Source organism: Amborella trichopoda, chromosome 13 (genome assembly GCF_054954075.1).
Source record: "Amborella trichopoda isolate Santa Cruz 75 chromosome 13, AtrichopodaSantaCruz75HAP2 v2.0, whole genome shotgun sequence".
NCBI classification, from domain to species: Eukaryota; Viridiplantae; Streptophyta; class Magnoliopsida; order Amborellales; family Amborellaceae; genus Amborella; species Amborella trichopoda.
In genome coordinates this window covers 34,938,955-34,959,809 of record NC_142348.1, presented here as the reverse complement: position 1 = coordinate 34,959,809, position 20,855 = coordinate 34,938,955, and the positions used below count along the sequence as shown (strand labels likewise).

General features: G+C 36.3%; 1 protein-coding gene across 21 annotated transcripts in view; it reads right to left on the bottom strand.

The window, feature by feature from the left end:
• Nucleotides 1-1,088: 1,088 nt before the first annotated feature.
• Nucleotides 1,089-20,855, bottom strand: part of LOC18448978 (DNA-directed RNA polymerases II, IV and V subunit 8B) — a 31,331-nt gene continuing 11,564 nt past the window's right edge. For 5 of the 21 annotated variants that reach the window (XM_088855427.1, XM_088855426.1, XM_020676524.2 and 2 more), the window contains exons 2-5: nt 15,635-15,745; nt 8,389-8,546; nt 4,434-4,525; nt 1,089-1,503 (exon numbers count right to left, since the gene is read on the bottom strand). In XM_088855427.1, the coding sequence (XP_088711553.1) occupies nt 1,392-1,503; nt 4,434-4,525; nt 8,389-8,546; nt 15,635-15,707 (435 nt within the window). In that variant the 5' untranslated portion in view covers nt 15,708-15,745 and the 3' untranslated portion in view covers nt 1,089-1,391. Of the gene's footprint in view, nt 1,515-4,433; nt 4,526-7,065; nt 8,271-8,388; nt 8,547-15,634; nt 15,746-17,013; nt 17,152-18,507; nt 18,767-20,855 lie in introns of those variants that run through there. The other 16 variants (XM_088855424.1, XM_088855423.1, XM_088855421.1 and 13 more) reach the window with 9 other exon arrangements.

Sequence of the window (20,855 nt, the reverse complement as noted above, 5' to 3'; positions counted from 1 at the left end):
CTGTGGCTAGAGAGAAAGCAAACAAAGATGCCTAACAACATTCCAAATTAGAGAGAGAGAGATCACGACTTGGTGGAGAGGGAAGAGAGAAGAGACTCAGAGATCTACATATCGTGTTTATGGAGTGAGAAGATTACAGTTGTTAGTAAGAGAAGAAAAGTGAGATGATTGAGAAAGCTAATACATGTGTTTTAGAGAGAGAAAGGTATCTCTTTTGATTTCTCTATAAACGTGCTTGAGATCCCCTGCAGTATACGGCTTATATCAAAAACTTCTAAAGCTTAAAAGAAGAGAAAAGCTTCAAGTCGCAATAAAAGCAAACTTTGTGGCCTGCAAAAGGAGCAGAGAGCCAGTGCAAGAGAAGTCTAAAAGTCTAGAGAGAGAGAGAGAAGCTTTTTTCTCTGAGCACGTAGGCACATGAGATCGAGATTCAATCACATGCCAGGAGTTCGCTGTCATAAGCTCCTACTGTTTTTTCCATGTTTTTTCTACTCTCTAATTTTAGATCTTGTCTAATATAATCACCGCACTTTAAGGGCGGTAAAACATGTTAAATTCATCAAAGTACTTTAATGCAATTACTATTTTGCTAAAAAAAAAAAAAAAACACGAAAAATGAGAAAAAAAGGTACGCATGAGATTTAGAAAAGCATACAATTTTCTAATTTGCCAAAAATTAATGTATATTCTAATAATTTCCCAACTTTTTATTACCTTTGCATCATACCGTCAAAAATTAACTAATTAACTAAAAGTCGACTCATCATCACTTGTTAAGCTCTTCAGGTGGATAATGGCCACGCTGCTTATTGGTGTTATTCAACATTTCCCCTCAATTTATTGACAACGTTTAAAAAATTAACCAGCACAACAAACCTGTTTAATATGCTTTCATTGGCAGTCATTGATTTCCCATAGTTACAAACCAATCAACCAAACGAAATACGAGAAAAATAAAAAAATAAAAAATTTGAAGTCACCAAAATTTTAATTTGAACAAGGTTCTCCCAAATTGTATGAACCATAATTGGTTTCATATCTTTGTTAAATGCTCGTTACAGTTTATATAATTAAAAGTAAAATCTAAATAGTAGTCAAATTTCCCGATTTCCTTTCATTACTTTCTCTTTCTCGAGTATGTATTTAAAGGGCGGCAACATGGTACTATATATAACCATGCACCACCCATCCACAATTGCGCATGCATGCGCCCAAACACAGATACGAAGTTGGGGTACAAATAAAATCAAGTATTTCCTATCTTATAGTAGAAGTTCATAAGGCTACTAATGCCTTTAGTATACAGTAAGATCTTCCCACGAAGATTAAGTAATTCCCATCAGATCTTAAAAGATCATCAAAAGGCTTGTAATATTAACACAATATGCCACTCAGACTTTCCTCATCAGAAGAAACAATCTCTGATCCAGCTCAAAATTAACCGCATTAGAAGGATCACCCCTCAATAACATTAGAAGCCCACCAAATGATGCATAGATCTCTCTGCACAAAAGCTAAACATAATGAGCCTTCAGTCAAAAGGAGATCTAATTGCTATATATTCAACTACACAATCGCAAAAATAAATATCAAAACCACTGCTTCAAAGTATAAAAGTGGCAGAGATCATTTGGAACAAGTTTAAAACATCTAGGTTTTGTTGACCATCTCAACATGCTCATCTGACCATTTAATGCAACTCCCTAAGGAGCAAAAACTATCTTTAACTGCGATTTAGTGACCACATTGAATTCACTGAGCAATCCACAAACAGACACGCACGTGTGCACGCACGCACACACACAGAGGGAGAGAGAGAGAGTAAAAGCAGAAAACATGTATAAGAGTTAGAAAAGAACTAGTAGTTCATAATGTACTTGCCAGCAAATTCCCAACAAATTCAGATGTCTCTGCTGCTCAGGAGCAGAAAGTACAGTATCGAGTTTATTTCAGTGTAATGAAATTTCTTAGTGACGAACTAGTACAACCATCAACCCATCTACTAAAATAAAAAATACTTATAGTACCAGAAACATAATAAAGGAATGACCAAAATACTTAAGTTGGTCAATTGCCAAGTGCACTACGGAAATGACCAAGATATCCAAAAGAGAAAAAAATACATAAAAAAATAGATATATCTGATGTGTACTCTTAATGAGTACGATGATTTAAACCATGACTTGGAAGCAATGTTCGCAAAATCGAATCGGAACGGTTAATCCGACATAAGCCTGGAAGCGATTTAACTGGCCTAACCGATAAACTTGCCAATTCAACCGCTCTATCCAAGCAAGTCCGGAACAATTAAAAACATAAAAAAGACACAAAAAAATCTACTAAAATATGAAAAACATAAAAGAATGTGCTTAAAACAAAACACACTCAAATGAAGTTGAAATTTAATGAAAAAATAGATTTTAACTAGTTGATTTGTGCCTAAGGGTATTTTTAAAATTTTCTAAAAAGATAGGAAAATATAAAAGTGAGTGTCAATGACCAAAATATTTTTTAATCTTTACAATAATGTAAAGAATATTAAAATAGTGTTAAAAAAATCGACTTGACCAACACTTATTTTTAAAGAAAATGATCTTTCTTTTTTTAAAAAAATGATATTTTCTTATCTTTTTTTTTAAAAGAAAAAGATATTTTCTAAAAAAAAATGCCATTTTTTTCTTAAAAGAAAATGAAGAAAAAATTATGTTATATATAATATAAACCTTTATTTTTATCAACTAAGTAGTAAATGGGGATCTAAATGGCATATGGTTTTTTAACCAATTCAAGGTTTTTTTAAAGAAAAACGCATATGGTTTTTGAAGCAATTAATTCATGGGTTTTTAAAATGCTGGCAGTAGGAATTGAACCCCGATTTATATAGAAACCACTCGTCAAAGCTAACCAATACGTCATTCCAACGTATTTGATATAAATATGATGTATTATTATATTTCAAGTTTAAAATACTGGGTGACCACAAAAACCAGCCAAAACCGAAACCAAGCGCTGACCAGTTCCGATCTAACCGGCCGGTTAGCGGTTAAATTGGCCGGTTTTGCGAACACTGCTAGGAAATACCCTTTTGCCACATTATTTTACAAAATAGATAAGAGGTGTTTTAAAAAGGGAAAATATCTAAAATGTGAGTTCTGTTATGTTATGAAGAACTACGAACAATACCCTCAGAAATTGAAATAACATTGTCTCCCCCCATTACTGACTTCCGCTAAATGACTAAAATCCACAAAAGCAAACTTTAGAGGCCTTTGCATTTTTGCAGATGAATTGATGTTGTGAAAGTTTAGAAGGCAAAATATCATATCTATTATGCAGTGTGTGTGTGTGTGCGTGTATTTATATCACATACGCATGGCTTTTTTTTTTTGGTTTTACTTTATCACATCTATGCATGTTGAGATCACTATTATCACAAATCACAAAACAACACATAGAGACTCCAAAAACATATTTATCTTGAGATTGACGACCTCCTCCATAAAGAACTTGACAATATTTACACATGGATATAAGCTAAGGCCCCTCGAATTTTTGTGGCCTCGATAGCTTACATATTAAATATCATTTAGAATGATACATGAGCCATTCCATTGTAATATAATGAGTGTTCCATTTTTGTCTACTGGCCAAGTATAGGTGTGGGCGTGCGAGCACACCATGGCCAGTTGGTTCCTTATATCAAGTGAGGGTTTCATGAGTCATGACCATAAATTGAGTTCCACATAACAGTAAACAAACTGAGTAACATCATCCAAAACTCAACTTGGAATCTCAGCAAAGCCCGAACAGATTTCTGAGTTCAAAAATATTATGCACTAGTTTCTAAGGATCAAATTGCACAATTCATTCATCAGTTGATGATTATTATATAAATATAGTAAAAAAGTACAATGCTTCTGAGCTGTCCAAAAGCACAATATGCACAATTAATAGTACTGATGCCTCAGAAATTCAATAGCATAGAGAAAAGCTCTGACATCAAGGAAAATATTAACAATGGTTTATTTTAATTCTTCCCAAAGGTATTTTCATACATTCACTTCATATAAGTTCACAGCACAAAATAAGGAGAAAAACAAGTGAAAGGGAATTCGGATAGAACGCAACATACTCACTCAGTAAAGACTAAATCGTTAAAACAAATATACAAACCATATATCAACCACCCCCCTTCTTAACTTCACATATCCTACTTATTGTACATAATAAATATAACAACACAATGAATTGAATCACATGAAATCAACTCAAAATTAGCATGAATTGCCAATGAAACAGCACGCAGGCTAAAGATTATGCCAAGAACAGAAAATTCCAAACTCCTAGACCACTCAACACATTTCAAACTTTAAATGTAACAATCTAGTGCAACAATCTTATAGCTTTAATATAAAAATATTCAGAAGACTTACACTTTGACGTTGGTTCCAGAATCTTCGGAGATCTTATACAGCTTTCCATGCATAACATACTCAAATTTGTCTGCAAGTGATTTACGCCCTCCCTGGATAGCAGAAACATCACACACTATTTACGATCTAGCCTTAGGACAATATCACAAGCAAATCTATTAGTCTGTGAAATCATAATTTGAGAAATATAGTCATTTTTAAAATTTAAGATAGATAAACATAACTTAGATAACAAAGAAACTTTATGGCTAAGATAATGATTTGTCCAGGTGCAGCTAGAAAGTGCTCATCTAGCACATATGTACAAGAAAAAAGGTTCCTTGTGCATTAACACCAAGGACACCACATAAAAAGGATCTATGGAATGCACTACCATTGTCTCAAAATGTTTGCCTATAATCCAATCCAACAGAACTGCATGCCTTTGAATGCACCAGATACAAATTAGACAGTATTCGATGAATTATTGAATCCTTTTAAAAATATAGATAGAGAGAGGGAGACAAATAGTGTGAAGATGAAATGGCTACAAGGTTGAGATCCTATGAAAAGCATGGTACCTCTGGCGAAGAAATGCAAACAGCAGTGCAATAGAGTCCCAAGAGATAAAAAGTATGCAACATACTTATAGTTTCAAAAAGTGCTAAGCAGGTCCTAGGCGGCATGGGAGGTCCAGGCCGCCCAACGCCTAGGCGGGTGCCCAGAACCTGAACAGCCCAGTCAAATCCAAAAAAGATATCCAGTCAAAGATGCTTCAAAGGACTCAAAATCTTCTAAAATACCCCCCAACAGGTGATGTTTTGATCAATTTATAAAACATCAATTAAATCTAATATCAATGGGTGATGTTTTGATCAATTTTTATCAACTTTGAAAATAAATAAAAAATTGTGCCTCTAGGCAGGGCGGCTGCCCAGGCAGGTTACGTACCGCTTAGGCGGAGCGCAAGCTCTAGATGGCCACCTTGGGCTGGGCGCCAAGCGCCCGCCAAGGACTACCGCCCAGATTGGCTGCCTAGGCCTGCGCGATGCGCCCAAGCCTTCTGGACCGCCTAGGCACTAGGCGGTCCGCTTTTTGAATCATTGAACCTACTACAGAGCCAACTACAATGTGACGCAATGGGATTGGCATTGCGAGAGCATTATGCACTGACCAACATTGACTTGAAGTGCACAACTCGGATTTTGTCTTTTTTTGCCTAAGTTTCTTGTGGTGTTGTTCTTGCTTTAGCCTTGTTAGCATTTAACATACAATCTTCTCTTTGCGGTGCTTTCTCATTAATCAATATATTCTTTTGAAGAAAAGGTTAACAATCTTATTAATCTTGTCATCCAGTTTTCTAGTATGTATTTCTTGCAGAGGTTTAAAATTTTATTTTGAACAATAAAAAATAGCCTTATTTCCTAGTTAATTGTGGTGAACAGTTCATGAGAACAAATAAAAAATAACCTTATTTCCTAGTTAATTGTGGTGAACAGTTCATGAGAACAGTTACATGTAATCAGGACTAATCCCAAAAATACTTCATCTTCACTGAAGAGGAAATTAATCATGCGACTATGTGCACGTGTTTATGCTTGAGAAAATCAAAGACAACTTTAATTGTATGTTTAAGTAAAAATATACCAACCTTGACAGGAGATATTTAATGAGAAAACATTTTTTCCCCAATAAGAAATAAAAAAGTGTGAAAACTAAGTGGCTCTTCAAAAAGGTATTTTGAGAAGTACCAAGCGGCTCTTCAAAAAGGTATTTTGACAAGTACCAAGGGGCTCTTCAAAAAGGTATTTTTGAGCATTATCACAAAAAAGTACACATAAGAAGTACCTAGCAGCCTACTGATATGGAACTCTTAGTCCAGGACATAATGTTCAGAGCGCAACTCCAAAATTTACCAATCAAATGAGGAGCCGAACTTTACAAAATACAAATCAGAAAGAGGACAAATGGTGCATAAAATGCGTAAAGACTTGCATTATACTCCAAAGTGATCTATTGAAAACGATATTCCTCATCTAAATTGAACTAATGAACCTCCTGGATCTAAAGAAATAGTGATCTATTGAAAAAGATAAAGAAGAAGCAAAACACCTGTTCAGGTGTCCCACATGACAGCTAAAATGGCCAATTGGGAAAATAGATCAATAAATTAAAGTTTGTGTAGATTAAAAATCCATAAAGTTCAAAGAAAGATGGGAACACCAGTTAATTTATCCAAGTTCCAACAGAAAGTCTGACATGTATAGGAAGTATAAACAGCATCTCTTCCTACTTTCCATGAAAAGTGACAGACTTACAAGATGTTTAACAGTTTCAAAGAAATGCCAAGGACCTTTAATGTCAAAAATGTCAATAGGACTTTAGGATGGAACCAAGGTTCTAACATTTTGAAACATGAACATGTATTTAAGAAATGGATAATGTTTCAAAGGACAGTCAAGAAATGTTGATACAGGTCATAGTGATGGCACACACAAAAAACAAGGTGCAGGTTGACACAGGCTAAAGGTGTAATAATGTGAAATACAAAGATGTAAAGAATAAAGTGAGAAGCGAGCAACAATTGGAATTTTACATAATGGACCTAGAACCCAAATAAAGTTTGTGAAGTATGAGCTAACTGAAATTTGACCTTACACTACCACAAACTCTCACTATTCCTTTTATGTTGTGCAAGGATATAGACCAGTGTTCGCAAAATCGACCAGTGTTCGCAAAATCTATCCTGTGGAGATATCCTCTTCTCGTTCCTGACCGTCCATGAGGCTACTGCAGCGCTTCAAGATCCGTGCACCCTCACCTTCGACAATGGTCCCCGCTAGATGGCTCAGTCAAGAAGCAAAAGGTTTGGGTCACCTTTCGCCATATACCTCTTCATGCCTGGTGCCCAAAAACTTTCAGGCGCCTGGCTTCCGAATGTGGGTTCTTGATTTCTATCCATTGGATCTCCCTTGAAACTCTACCCAAAGGTGTGATTCGAGATCTTGTTGAACTCTTAGACCCCCTCGCCCTTCCCAAGATTATTTGGTTAGAGGTCCATAACCACTTCTACCCCATCCATCTATCTTGGTCCTACTCTTCTCCCCCTTCCCGGTTTTTCCTGCACAACAACCCCCAAGGTTTCTTCCCTAAAGCCCAGATGGAAGGCTAGACGAAGGTGACCAGGAAACGTCGTCAACACAAGAAAAGACGACGGCCACCGACAGACGTCTGAACGTCGACCCGAATTCGTGTGAGCCAGGTACCTTGACCCATCCCCCGGTAGCATCCTTCGCCTCTACGCAAAGGTTGGGCAAGGAAGTGTGTCTTCCTTTGGGCTCTCCCTCGACCCGAGCCCATCTTATTCCAATATCGACGAGCTCAGTGGTCGGGTCTCGGGCTACATCCAAGACCCGACTGATCTCGCTCTCTCCCAGCCGTTGGCATCATACCCCTCTACCCAGGTCGATGGGTCTCACACGTGTGCCCCTGCAGGAGTGGCTATCTACTCGGTGGACGCGTGCCCTGTCAAGACAGCGCCATCGGGAGGGTGTGACCCATCACAGGCCCCAAAGGATGCCAACTCCACCGTCACCTGTACTGCCTTGGTACAACCCTTGTCGATGGCGTGTCCTGCTGAGGCGGCCCCCCTGGACGCGTGTCCTCCTACGGAGGAGCTTCTTGAGGACCCCCTCTCTCTCCTACTGCTTCGTCGGCGATCGTGATGATCCCGCCGGAATCAAGCCCCTTGGTTGTATTACCTTTTGGTGGACGAGCCACCGCCGTACAGGTGTCACCCGATGTAGGCCTTTCCTCTGTCGACTCTATTCTGCCCCCCTGTCGATGCTGCCCTCGCGTCTTTCCCAAGCGACATACAAGCTATAGTTAAGCCCACTAGAGCATATAGTTGTGCGTTGAGGAATATATCAAGCGAAGGATTGACATATCAAAGAAGGTGAAATGCAGATGCATATACCTGAGTAAAGTAACCAGTATCAGGTGTCCCATCCAAGCTCAGAGTTGGAGCCAGCACCATTGTAAATTTGTCACCCACATTAAGAGGATATACCTCTGTATTAACATCTAACTGCATGAACATATCAAACTGCTCGCTGCGTGCTTCAATTCGGGAAACTGAAAGGCAGTATTTTCAAAAGCCTCAGCTCATAAGATATACGAGAGGAACATAACATGATAAAGAAAAGATAGATATTAGTTAAAGAAAATTGCTTGTACAAACTAGCATGCTAATCAAATTTTGAGATCTCCCAAAATCAACCTCCAACTCAATTTTCACAAAATGGGGACTACACTCGCAGACGACATTCAACTACTAGCACAATAAATTCGATACTCGAATAACATTTACTTATAAGTGCATCAAAGGCAGAGAAAGATGAACACATATATACGGAAACTTTTTTTTTTATAATATATTAAATTGTGAATGTATCAAATATAATATTAAGACACCAAATGTGTAACTCTAAATTCTATATTGACTAAGCATGCATCAAGTTACATAAAATACCTAGCATACATATCCAAGAGAAAACATATGCAACATTAGAATATAATGATAAACTAATGCATCATTAAGGCATATCTGTATGAAGTTACAGTTTAAGAAATGCACACATTAAATTGCATACCAAGCGTAAGATATGATGATAAACTAACTCATCATTAAGGCAGATCTGTATGAAGTTACACTTAAGAAATGCACACATTAAATTGCATACCAATTGAGGTGTTTGAGCGGGCACCCCACCCATCATATTAAGAGAAAATTACATGGATCACCCTTCCACAAACTTCCTACACATAAAATCCCCTGTATTCAAATCATAAAACTTGTTACTATTCTCTTTTTGCATTGACTGCCCAAGGTGAAGTTGTTAGGTAATTTTGGATAAAAATACCCCTATCAGTCAAACACAAAAAATTAAAAAATTAAAGATTAAAAATTTAAAGATCAAAAAATTAAAAATAAAAATAATTTAAATTTAAGGCAGGTTCAACCCTTGGAGGACCTGACTGACCTCGGCTCCAAGAACTTTCCCCAAGGATGAATTGGCCTTAAACTTGAAATTTTATGTATTTGACTAAATAGGGTATTTTCATCCAAAATGACAAAATAAAAAGGTTTATGGTGTGAATAAAAAAGTATCGGGGGTATCGGGTATCTATGTGTAGAAAATGCAAGGTGGAGGGTCTATGTAATTCTCCTGTCGTCATCATCATCATCTAAGCTTTATCCCAACTATTTGGGACCAGCCACACGAAACCCGTTCCACCATTCCGTGTTATCAAAAAGCCATACGCTCAGTCAAATCATAAGTCAACATATGTTTTTCCAATACTTCTATCTATATCCTTTGGGGCCTTCCCCTTGCCTAGAGTCTTCCACCTAAAATAAATCATCCTTCCTAACCGGTGTTGTTCTAGGTCAACATTGCACATGCCTAGACCAGCTATATCTACTTTCTCTCATTTTCTTGCCTATTGGAGCTAACCTTAAGGACCCTCAAATGTATTCTTTTTTAATTTTATCCTGCCTTCACTTGCCACTCATCCATCTCAACATCCTCATCCTCAGTCAATGTTTCATAAAACGCAAGGCGGTCGGCCCGACGCCTAGCGACTAGGCATTGGGCGGGCGCCCCGAGGTGAAAAGTCTTTAGAAAATTGCATATATGTGTTGTTCAAAAGCACATATATGTAAATATTTGTGTTAATTTCGTATTTTTTCATTTATGTGTATTCTAACTAACTTTTTCAAAAACAACTAAAAAAGAAACGAACTAAACAAAAAAAGAACTAAAATGACATCTCAAACAAACTCCAATTCCTCTCACAACTAGCAGAGCTAGTTATTAAACTCAAACCCAAATAGCAATCTCTACATGTTTGGAGCACCACTCCCATGCAGGCTGCAATTTGGGTGCAATTTCCATAATTAATTTAACATTGTCATAATTCATATAGAAGTTTAGCAAATTTAAGATACAACATTAGTCATTAGGAACTCAAAAAAACATTTCCAAATGAAATATATTTTACCTGGATCTAATTTGTCCTTCGTCTCACTGCGATTTCTTTTCTGAACGACTTCAAGCACACTTATACAAAATGAGTTCAAATGGACATTTTATCTTGGATTTCAGTGTTGAGAACTAATCTCTCAAGGCACTCACTAAATCCATCCATGATTGTATATTTCCTCTCCATATCTAGGTCAGCATAAAAGAACTTTGGGCTCAAATAGTATCCAACTACATGCAAATGATCTATAAAGCTGCCCATTCCACTTTCATTTACAATTTCCCAAATTGGGCCATACTTGGCCTCATCATGTTGCCCAAATTCTCTGCCATCTCCTCCTTAGCTCCTTCTAATATATCATATATAAGGCCCATAGAGGGCTTGTGAGCATCAGCCAAGAGTAAGACCTCGACCAAGGGTAGAAAACTGCTAGTGAGTGGTTCATCCCAAATCAAAAAACTCTCTAGACCACCTAAACCATTCCAATCCTATGAAGTGAACATAGATCTCAATGGGATCCTCTTGCTATATATGCTCTTAAGACTCAGCCACTCAGGTGAGTAGTAGCAAACTGATGACCACAGGCCTCACTAGCTCCTCCTTTTTGGTAAACTTGTATATCATGTTAAGGGTAATAGTGTGGCTGAATGTGAACTTTGTGACCTCCTTAGCCTTCGAAAGTGTCCTTTAACACTAGACAAGTCGCCAATGAATTATATGCTCCTCCCCAACCTCAATGCCCTTATCAATTAAAGATAATATATAATACACATTTGAACCTCTTCAAAAGCCTCAATGGAAGTCAAAATACTATAGCAAAGGGACAATTCACCAATAGGTTCATGATATTCCCCCTCATATCACTTCATGCACCAATCATTATGGAAACCCTGAACTGCGCCCACCCATCCTCATGTAAACCCCGAAGTGAGCCACCAATCCTTAGTGTGTTCTACCTCTTTCTTCAATAGTGACTCTAAAATCTCATAAGGGGTTGGGCCATTCAACCCTGGCCCAAATTGGCCAATTGCATCAACATTGTATCGAAGCCACTTAAACGAGCATTATTAAAAGAAATGTCAGCATGATAAAACCAACTAGCAATATACTAAATTACCCAGCCTCAATTTTCCTTCTTATATCTCTTTTCTAGTGTCGCTTCTTCCCCTTACCCTTTCACTTTCTCAACCGCAGACTTCGTGTTTGGTGTAAAAAAAAAAAATCAAAGGGCAAGCATCAGTCATTCTAGAAACCCTAAACTGCGCCCACCCATCCTCATGTAAACCCCAAAGTGAGCCACCCATTTGTAGTGCGTTCTACCTCTTTCTTCAATAGTGGCTTTGAAATCTCATAAGGGGTTGGGCCATTCAACCCTAGCCCAAATTGGCCAATTGCATTAACATTGTATGGAAGCCACTTAAACGAGCATTATTAAAAGAAATGACAGCATGATAAAACCAACTAGCAATATACTAAATTACTTAGCCTCGATTTTCCTTCTTTATCTCTTTTCTAGTGTCGCTTCTTCCCCTTACCCTTTCACTTTCTCAACTGCAGTCTTCGAGTTAGGTGTAAAAAACAAAATCAAAGGGCCCTTTTATTTAATGCCTCTTAGAACTCTGAGATACTGCCACCTAGCCCACCTCCTCTCCCCCTTCATCATCCTCATCAATGTTTTTCATCATCAAAAATATTAACGCCAACCCTCAATTCTGCATTTATTCTATATCCTTCTCCTTTGTTAATCTTTTATTTCAGTTTTCCATGTAGTCAAAATTCTTGTTCTTTACAAGATCGGGAACTTTTCACATGGGGCAATATTTCCTCTAATACTGGCAAGATGTTTCTTAAATTTATTTATCCCGGGATTCAAAAAAGTACACAAAAATTGCACATAACTTTGTGTAGTCTTTTTTATCCTGGTTAACATAATACTTCCATCCCTAATCCCAACTCCTATTAGACCGCAAGGAAGCCATCTAAAATCTGAAAAAAGAAATCTCAAATATTGATTGTAAACCAACTTTTTGCCCGGTCTTTGTTCTTCAATGTTTATATATCTTTCAAGCTAGAACTCACCTCGCAAAAGTCTTCAAAAACCTTCACCAATAACCTAAAAGAAATTCCGAAAGTGAAGAGTACGCTTTTGGATGCTTCTTCAAACATAGATTCCTTTTCAATTCAAAGATATCTCAAAATCAATCAATTTGAGGGCTTAGATTTGAAATGTTTTTCACTTTGGCAGTTTAGAATATCCCCATAGTCGCCCCTGTGGAGGCATACGATGGTAAAAAAAAAAGAATATCCCCATAGTCATTTATGTAAAATTAGTTGGCCAAAATGACCCAAGTGCCCTTGGGATTACTTTAATCTCAAAAAAAAGGGCCCAATACCTAGGTGCCTACCAAGGACTGGGCACAGTGCACCCACTTAGATCGCCAGGGCTGGCACCAAGGTATTGACGTTCAGGGAGGGCCATCGAGGCCTAGGCATGCACCATAAGATCCTTTCAATGCCTAGGCGTTGGGTGGACCATTTATTTGAACAATGATCTCAACTATACTCATTCTATAATATGTTGTTTCTTGATAACCCAACATTCCATCCCATAAATTATGGCTGGTCTTACAACCGTCCGGCCTATAAACTTCCCCTTTCAGTTTCATTGGTATGCGACGATCACATGAGAATCCAAAAATGCATCTCCATTTCGTCCACCAAGCTCTAATTTTATGAGTAACACCTTCCTCAATTTCTCCTTTCTCGTGGATTATTGACTAAATATATCAAGCTCTCTCGAGCTCACTATGTACAGGTCTCCTCACTATAACACTAAAAAACGGTACACAATCAAAGCTCTCAGTGTTAAGGGGGACAACTAGCATTCCCTTGGGTGGGTATATTTGGAATATCAAGGGAGGTTACAAGGAGATATTTGGGCTGATTTAAAACTCAAAATTCATCCAAAACATCTCGGATCATAAATCAACTGAATGTGTTTCAACATCTACTTAATTATTCTCAAACTTTGGATTCTATAATTCAGTTCTTCAATTTTTATACACATGTTATATAAAACATATAATTTATTAGATATCACATGCATTATATGTAATTGTGTATAGCATATGAATATATATATATATATATATATATATATATATATATATATATATATATATATATATATATATATATATATATATATATATATATATATATATATATAGGTAGATAGATAGATAGATAGATAGATTGATTGATAGGATTGGGGACCCTAGAGGCCGTCACTTGGTGTGGCAGTAAAAGGCTCGGGTAGCCAGCACAAGAGCGCAGGTTCGAGTCCTGAGAATGGCCACTTTGTGCATAAAAGCCAAAGGTAAAGACTGTTTCCAGCTCACCCCTCCCAGCAACCTGCGTTGGCGAGACCAGCATAGGGTTACAGCCCTATAAGGTTTGAGGATCCTCAAGTAAAAGGTGCCCACTAGGCATCCAAGCCCCAAAACCTTGATAAACGTGACGCAAACTCCTTTTTAAAGGTATAACTTTACACATGGATGCCCATTTCAGGTGATTCGGATCTAAAATTTGAAGGTCTCTCGGAGATCCATGGCTATATCTCTAGGTCTTTTTAACAATATTGATGTTTCAGCCCTCAAATCTTTGTTGACAAGCAACCGAAATTTTTATTAGGAATATTGGAATTAAATAAGAAAGTTTGAAACTTCGATTTTGTTTTAGAAAGTCAGTTATTTCTCATTTGTTGTTAGAAGTGTTCCATAAATTAACTTCCTAATTTTGTAAAGGGTCTAGCTCCCAAAAATATAAAGGATGTAGTTCCTTGATATAGGAAAGGCATGATTTTTTACTGACTAAATTCCAAGTTAAGGAAGATAGGAGGTTCCTACATCTATAAATGAAGATGTAAGCCCAAGGCCAACGATGATAGAGCTTGAGTTGAGAAAAGGTTTGCTTATGATTGATTTAGTTGAAAGCATTTTGGTTAGTGTTGATGCCAATACAATTCTATGCCTCCTAAGTAGAATAAGGTCTTTGACTCCTTATACAAGTTAAAACCTTCTTCTTCCTTTAACCATTCTCTCCTTACTATTCATATCCCACCATTTCACCAAAACCCTATGAAAACTCTACCTCCATCATTCCAGAAGTTCTTTCGAACCCTAGGAAATTCAGCCCATAACAGAACCTAACAATATATTTTCAATCCTCAATCTTTTCTATTTCAAAACCAACCTAAGAGCCCTTCATTCATGTATCTTGCCGGACTGTTAAAGTTCAATAACTTTAGCATCCATTAAACCCTTTATTATTAACCCTAAAGTTCACTTTAACTTCATCAAGACCTCTCGACACCACCAAATAAAATAAAAATAAAAACAAAAAACAAAAAACCAGAAAGAAGTAACCTGAGCCCTACCTCCTTTGAAAGTTACCGATTTCAATTTTTTTATCAAATCCAACAAGGTTATAGCAACTATAATATCAATCAACAGTCTCAACAATTGTTTTGACGGTCTTCCTCTGAATAATGCATCATATTTTACTAGCAATGACCATCACACAAGAACTGCAAAATTGAAAGATGAAAAGAATAGATTCGATGCAAAAAAATTGAACCTTTGACCATTCATGTGATTTTAAGTTGATAAATAAGGCATGATTCACACTAATAGGGTGCCTATAGGAATTATCACCGGTTACATCATTTTTTTGGTTGACTTGCATTCTTGCTGTCATGTAATTTACTGCAAGCACTTCATACATTGATTTCTACTTTCTATGCACAGGCTATTTAATTACAAAGTTTACATCAATCAAATATAAAACTCACTAAAATAAGAGCAATTTTTTTAGAGAATGCAAGTTTGGTGTGTGTGAGGGACAACTAAAAACATTATACCTGCTCACCCAAACTAGAAGTTACACCACCAGACCAAAAGCCACAGGCATGTAATTGACATGGCTTTTGGTGATTTTCCATGAACACTATTTATTTCAAAGTTATACTTTCGAGGTAGCATGTTTACCACTAAACCAGATAAAAAAATCAATAGGGCGGAATATATATACTTTGAAGATCGCATATTTCCTACTAAAAACCATGAAATATTCAATACAGTAGAATATGTAAATGTGGAAAGACAAAAAATGTATACCTTTATCGAACTTCTTTCCATCTGGGTTCAACTTTGTCAAAGTAAAGATGTCCTCAAAGAGTAGCTCCACCATTTTCTAGAATAAAATTTCCCACACAAGCAGAACTGTTCCTGCAAGTAATGGGATAGAGAGAGAGGCAAAAATTAAACAATGTTAACAAGAAGTCCATTCATTTGCATGAGTTTAGACAAATTCAAGAGTTCCACACTATCCCACTAATCAACAGGCATGTTATGAGTGAACATCATGATAATCAAAGCAAGCTAACCGAATTTCAATTATCTTTTTATTAAATGTCAGAAATTATTTCAATGATATATCATTGACATCAAAAGGGCCTTATAGTAGTACTCGAGAACTTAGCCAAGCCAACTCAGAGGCCGAGTTACTTGGCCTTGGCAGGGTTCCAAGGCGAGTACTTCCAATCAAATTGGTGGAATGCCGAGTACTGTACAAACTCATTCCGGTGCTATTCAGGGAGACTCCCCAAGTTCTACAGTACTTGGCAAGGGGCTACAATAGTCACCCAAGTATTGTTCACTACAACAGAAAATAAAATGGAGGCAGAAATCCGCTCCCTACCTCAATTTTCTTACACGTTCAAGTCTCAAAACCCCATTATTAGATCCAAAATTTCAACTTATGCTAGATTTTCACTACATCTCCCGATTAGAAGTTCATGATCACACACACACACACACACACATGCATGGGGGTAGGGGGGAGGAGAGAGAGAGAGAGTCACCTCCCAATTTAGCCCAACAATGAAGAAGTATTCTTTGATTAATGAAGAAGTCTCAATTCTCTCTCTCAAAAACACACATAAAACGAAAAAAACAACAAATGACTCATTTTAACTCAAAACTAAAGAAGCATCTCTTTTTTGTTGAGTTCCACCTCTCACCCTCCAATCATAAGACATTCAATGAATTCAAAGGACATGCTCACAATGAGACCATTTACTTTTGATATAGGGTGGTCACAATCATCATTAAGCTTTCGATATGAAATCCAATGATTGAGGATGTGCCATTGTTTGGGCGGGCACAAAGTCCAAAAAAAATTTCTTGAATGTTGTGACACGCTCATCTATTAGATTTCACATCCAATGGCCAAAAGTGATCGTGAGCTCCTTGTACCCAAATAAATAGTCTCATAATATACAATCCCTTAAAATAGAGAACCCATAGTGAGAAATTAAAAGGAAAAAGAAATCAACAGAGCTTCACATGAGATTGCATTTTAATAATAAGTAGGAGAAAGTAAGTACACTCAATAAACTTTTATTACATAGAATTAAAACATGTCCATATTAACATTCAATTTATTTTCTCAACCAATCAAAATGAAGAGGAGGAAAAGACAATACAATACATACCAAAAAGAGAACTCGTAAAATAAAATAGGATAGAAGAAGATTTCCATTTCTTTTCTTCTCACTCTTCTCCTTTCTCACTTGTATGTTGAAACTTTCCATGTGAACCACAAAGTGGAAAGAAACAGAATGGCTACCAAACTGAAAATGCTAACCTCAAGTGCATCAGAGAAAATGAAACAATAATAGATCGATGGAGAATATGGTAAAACTGTTGCACCAACTTCATACTATGACTTAATCAAACTTCTGTGATAATGTTTCCCTTCTAAGCTTAAGCGGAATTTCTAACATTCAAGAACATTATGCTAGTCCTCTACTATTTTAATTGCTTGCCAAAAGATTTTTTCTAACCCAACATTGAATAACCACAGATGGGAACAGATACTAACCATTCAACCACATCTCTGAAATGAATAAGAAAACACAAACCCAAATAAAATGAGCACAAAAGCCAAACATCTAGGTAACTCTTGCACTTCAGAGTGATGCTCATCCATGAGCATTTAACTTGAAGCAAATCTCTCTAGATTCTAAATTTCCATGATCAATGATGTTAATAATCACAAACAAACCACTCCACAAAATCATGACTAAACTCCTACTTAGAAATAAAACTATGTAATTCATCATAATACATGGAGTGAGTTCTCCTCGGATGTTATGTAAAATCTCTTGCTAGAAGATGGTGCCCACTGATAACTTGGACGTATCACGCAATAAAATAAAATAAAAATGCAAGGAGAAAGAAAAAAGCAAGCAATAATTCAGCACTTGTGGAGAAAAAGGGACTATGCCTTTGGTGCTTTACTTAGTCTTTCTTTAGTTCTTTTTCCTCAGTTTTGTGTACAAATATGAAAAAAAAAAATAACAAAATTGACATATATAACAGATATTTACTATTTTATGAATGAATTTGATCAACAACGGATATTACTAGTTTCACATCAATTTCAACCAGTGATAGAGACACAGATTTTACAGTGTGGTTTTTAAAAAACCAAAGATTCATTTATTCTTTATAAAATTAGATTAGTTTACTGTTTTCACAAAGATTATACTCTTTTCGCACGAGCTTTCCTGTTTCTTGATAATGAACATAGAATTTTCTGTTTTTATACAAGGATTTCACACAGGAAAAAAGACATTGAGATTTTACACTCTTTATTTAGGTTATTCAATATTTTACACTCTTGAATACACTAAAACAGAGATTTACTGATTCTTTAGGTGACAATTTATGGGATCCATGTATAATTGAAATAACACATATTCTGAATATCAGGGACTTAGAGAGAGATAAAAGATATTTACTTACTCTTTAGATGATAGTTTTATACTATAGATGATTAAAATAACATATATTTTGAGTATACCATGACCTAGAGAGAGGAAGGGAAAGAGAGAGGGCAGAAGAGAGAAAATTTACACACAGAAGAGAGCAGAAAAAGAAAAAAGAAAGAAGAAAGAACACACCACGAAAATGCTTAATCATACCCGATAGATATAAACCAACAGTGATCAGACTTCACAGAGAGATTAGGGTTGAAGATTATCAGGCTTCACGATGTCACAGCTTCACAAAGATTCGACTTTGTGGGTTCACTTGGGTTGGGGTTGGGGGAGGGGAGGGAGCGCTTGCTCTCTGTCTCACAGAGCAGAGGGTGGAGGGTGAAAAGTGAAAACGAGAAAGGTGAGAAATAGAGGAAGGAAAAGGGATATTTATTGCAAGGGTGTAGTTTGTATAGAGCCTAGGCTGTAAACACAAGTAAAACACACCTTCAGATGGTTTCAAGAAATGTGGTTTCAATATTGAAAATCTTTCTGATTGCCTTAAAATAGATTTCTATCTTTAATTATAAAATTTAAAGCTTCAAAAATTGTGTAGATCAAGTAAATCTATGAAAATCTTGAAAATTAACGATCCAAAAATGCATTACAAGATGCACTATTTCCAAAACTTGAAATCCATTTTTTTCTCATGTCCGTGCATCTTGATGTCAAGATGAACAATTTGAAGATATTTGGGTATCAAAACAACATTTTCTAGTGAAAATTTTGAGGTGGCCTTGAATTTGATTGTTTGGAACCTCAACACTACATAAACTTTTTTCAAATTTTAATATTACGACACTAAACCCCTCCTTTCTATTTTTATTATCTAATTGGTCATTTGGGTCCTTGGATATGCATATCCTGGATATGCCTCAAAAACTGGTTATGCATATTCTAGTATATGCAAAACCTGATTTTAAAAACAATGTTGTTTGGCTGGCTATTGGGAGAGCCCAGTATTTGAAAAATGCCCTGTTTGGCTCCACTAAGTTGAAAATCAGGATATGGTTGTTTGCCATTAAACCAGTTCAGTTGTTCATTTCATAAGTTGATGATTCCAAAGTAATATACGGCCAATCAAAAAGATTTTTTGGTAAGAAGTAATCACCTATATGAGAAATAAATTAGATAGTTTCGATCATTTCTGTTTTATCATTTTAGAATCGAGTTATGATATTCTCTCTCTCACGTTGTCTCTCTCTCTCTCTCTCTCTCTCTCTCTACATCCATACTACATCTCATTAGAGACTTAAGAAGTTAAATATAAAATTGCCATGAAGTCCAAAGTACACTTAGCATAGGTTGTTTTTCAGTCTTATAATCATAATGAAATTAAACTATTGCATAGGTTGTATTATTCTATGTCCTCTAAGAAAACTTGATCCATGAGGTGTATAGGAGATAGAACAATGTGGAATATCTTCGAAGCTGCGTCATTAGCCTATGCACGTGCAAATTGTACAGGTTTAATATGTATACCAGCATGTGAGTTTTCTAAACTATAAAATTAGAAAGAAAAAATGGCAAGACTCATTGACTTGACCTGATAGCTCTTTCTATTGTGAATTCTGTAGAATACAAATAACCAAAATGCACTTAAAAAAATAAAGCATTAAAAAAACTATTGAGAAATACATATGATTCATCAATCCCTGGATATCAAAACTGTTGCGACCAGCATCACTACAGAGAGCATCTTTTTTTTCTGAATAAACTGCAAAGAGAATTCCTACGTGGAATCCAATCAAATGATAATATTCATATGGTAAAGCCAGCACCAAAAAGAAGGGATTTAAAAACCATTCTATTTAATCAAAAATCAACAAGGAAAAATTTTCAACTTCTAATAGTCCCAGAACGAAGAAAACGTATCCATATAAAGCCAAGAAATTATGGATCATCAAATAAGTCATAAAACATGCTACAATCCATTAAGACAAATTTTGCTATCCCCACTAAAACGGAAATTATCTCACTTAAGATTTCTCAAGCATTCTATATTCAATAACCAAGAACAACTAAAGGAAACAAATGTTGAATTGTGATATAAAAATAACCTTTTGTATGCTTGTCTTTTATCATTTGTTTTGGGGCTTTTTTGGTCACTGTAATTACGTGACTTGTATAAAAGCCATAACAAAGGGGTTTTTTTGAAAAACACGGTTCTTCTTTTGAGTTCCTCTCTCTCTCTAAAAGGGGCTAGGGCTTCTTTGGGTTAGGTTGAGAAAGAGAAGGAGGTGAAGATGGTTTTTCTTGTCCTATTTTTGGGAGAAATAGTAAGAGCTTGTATTGCTCATGTTCTTGGGTCATCTGAAGTGAAGTGGGGTAAATCGTGTTCTTTTGGATGATCACAAGGAAGGTCTTTTCAAGATATTTTTTCATCATTTTTTTCCTTTTGAGGTAACTCTGTATCCCCTTGTAAATTTCTCTTTTTGATAGTGGAATACTTGCCGGCTTGCCTGTGGACGTAGCCCTACAGGGTGAACCACGTTAAAATTGGCGTTGTGATT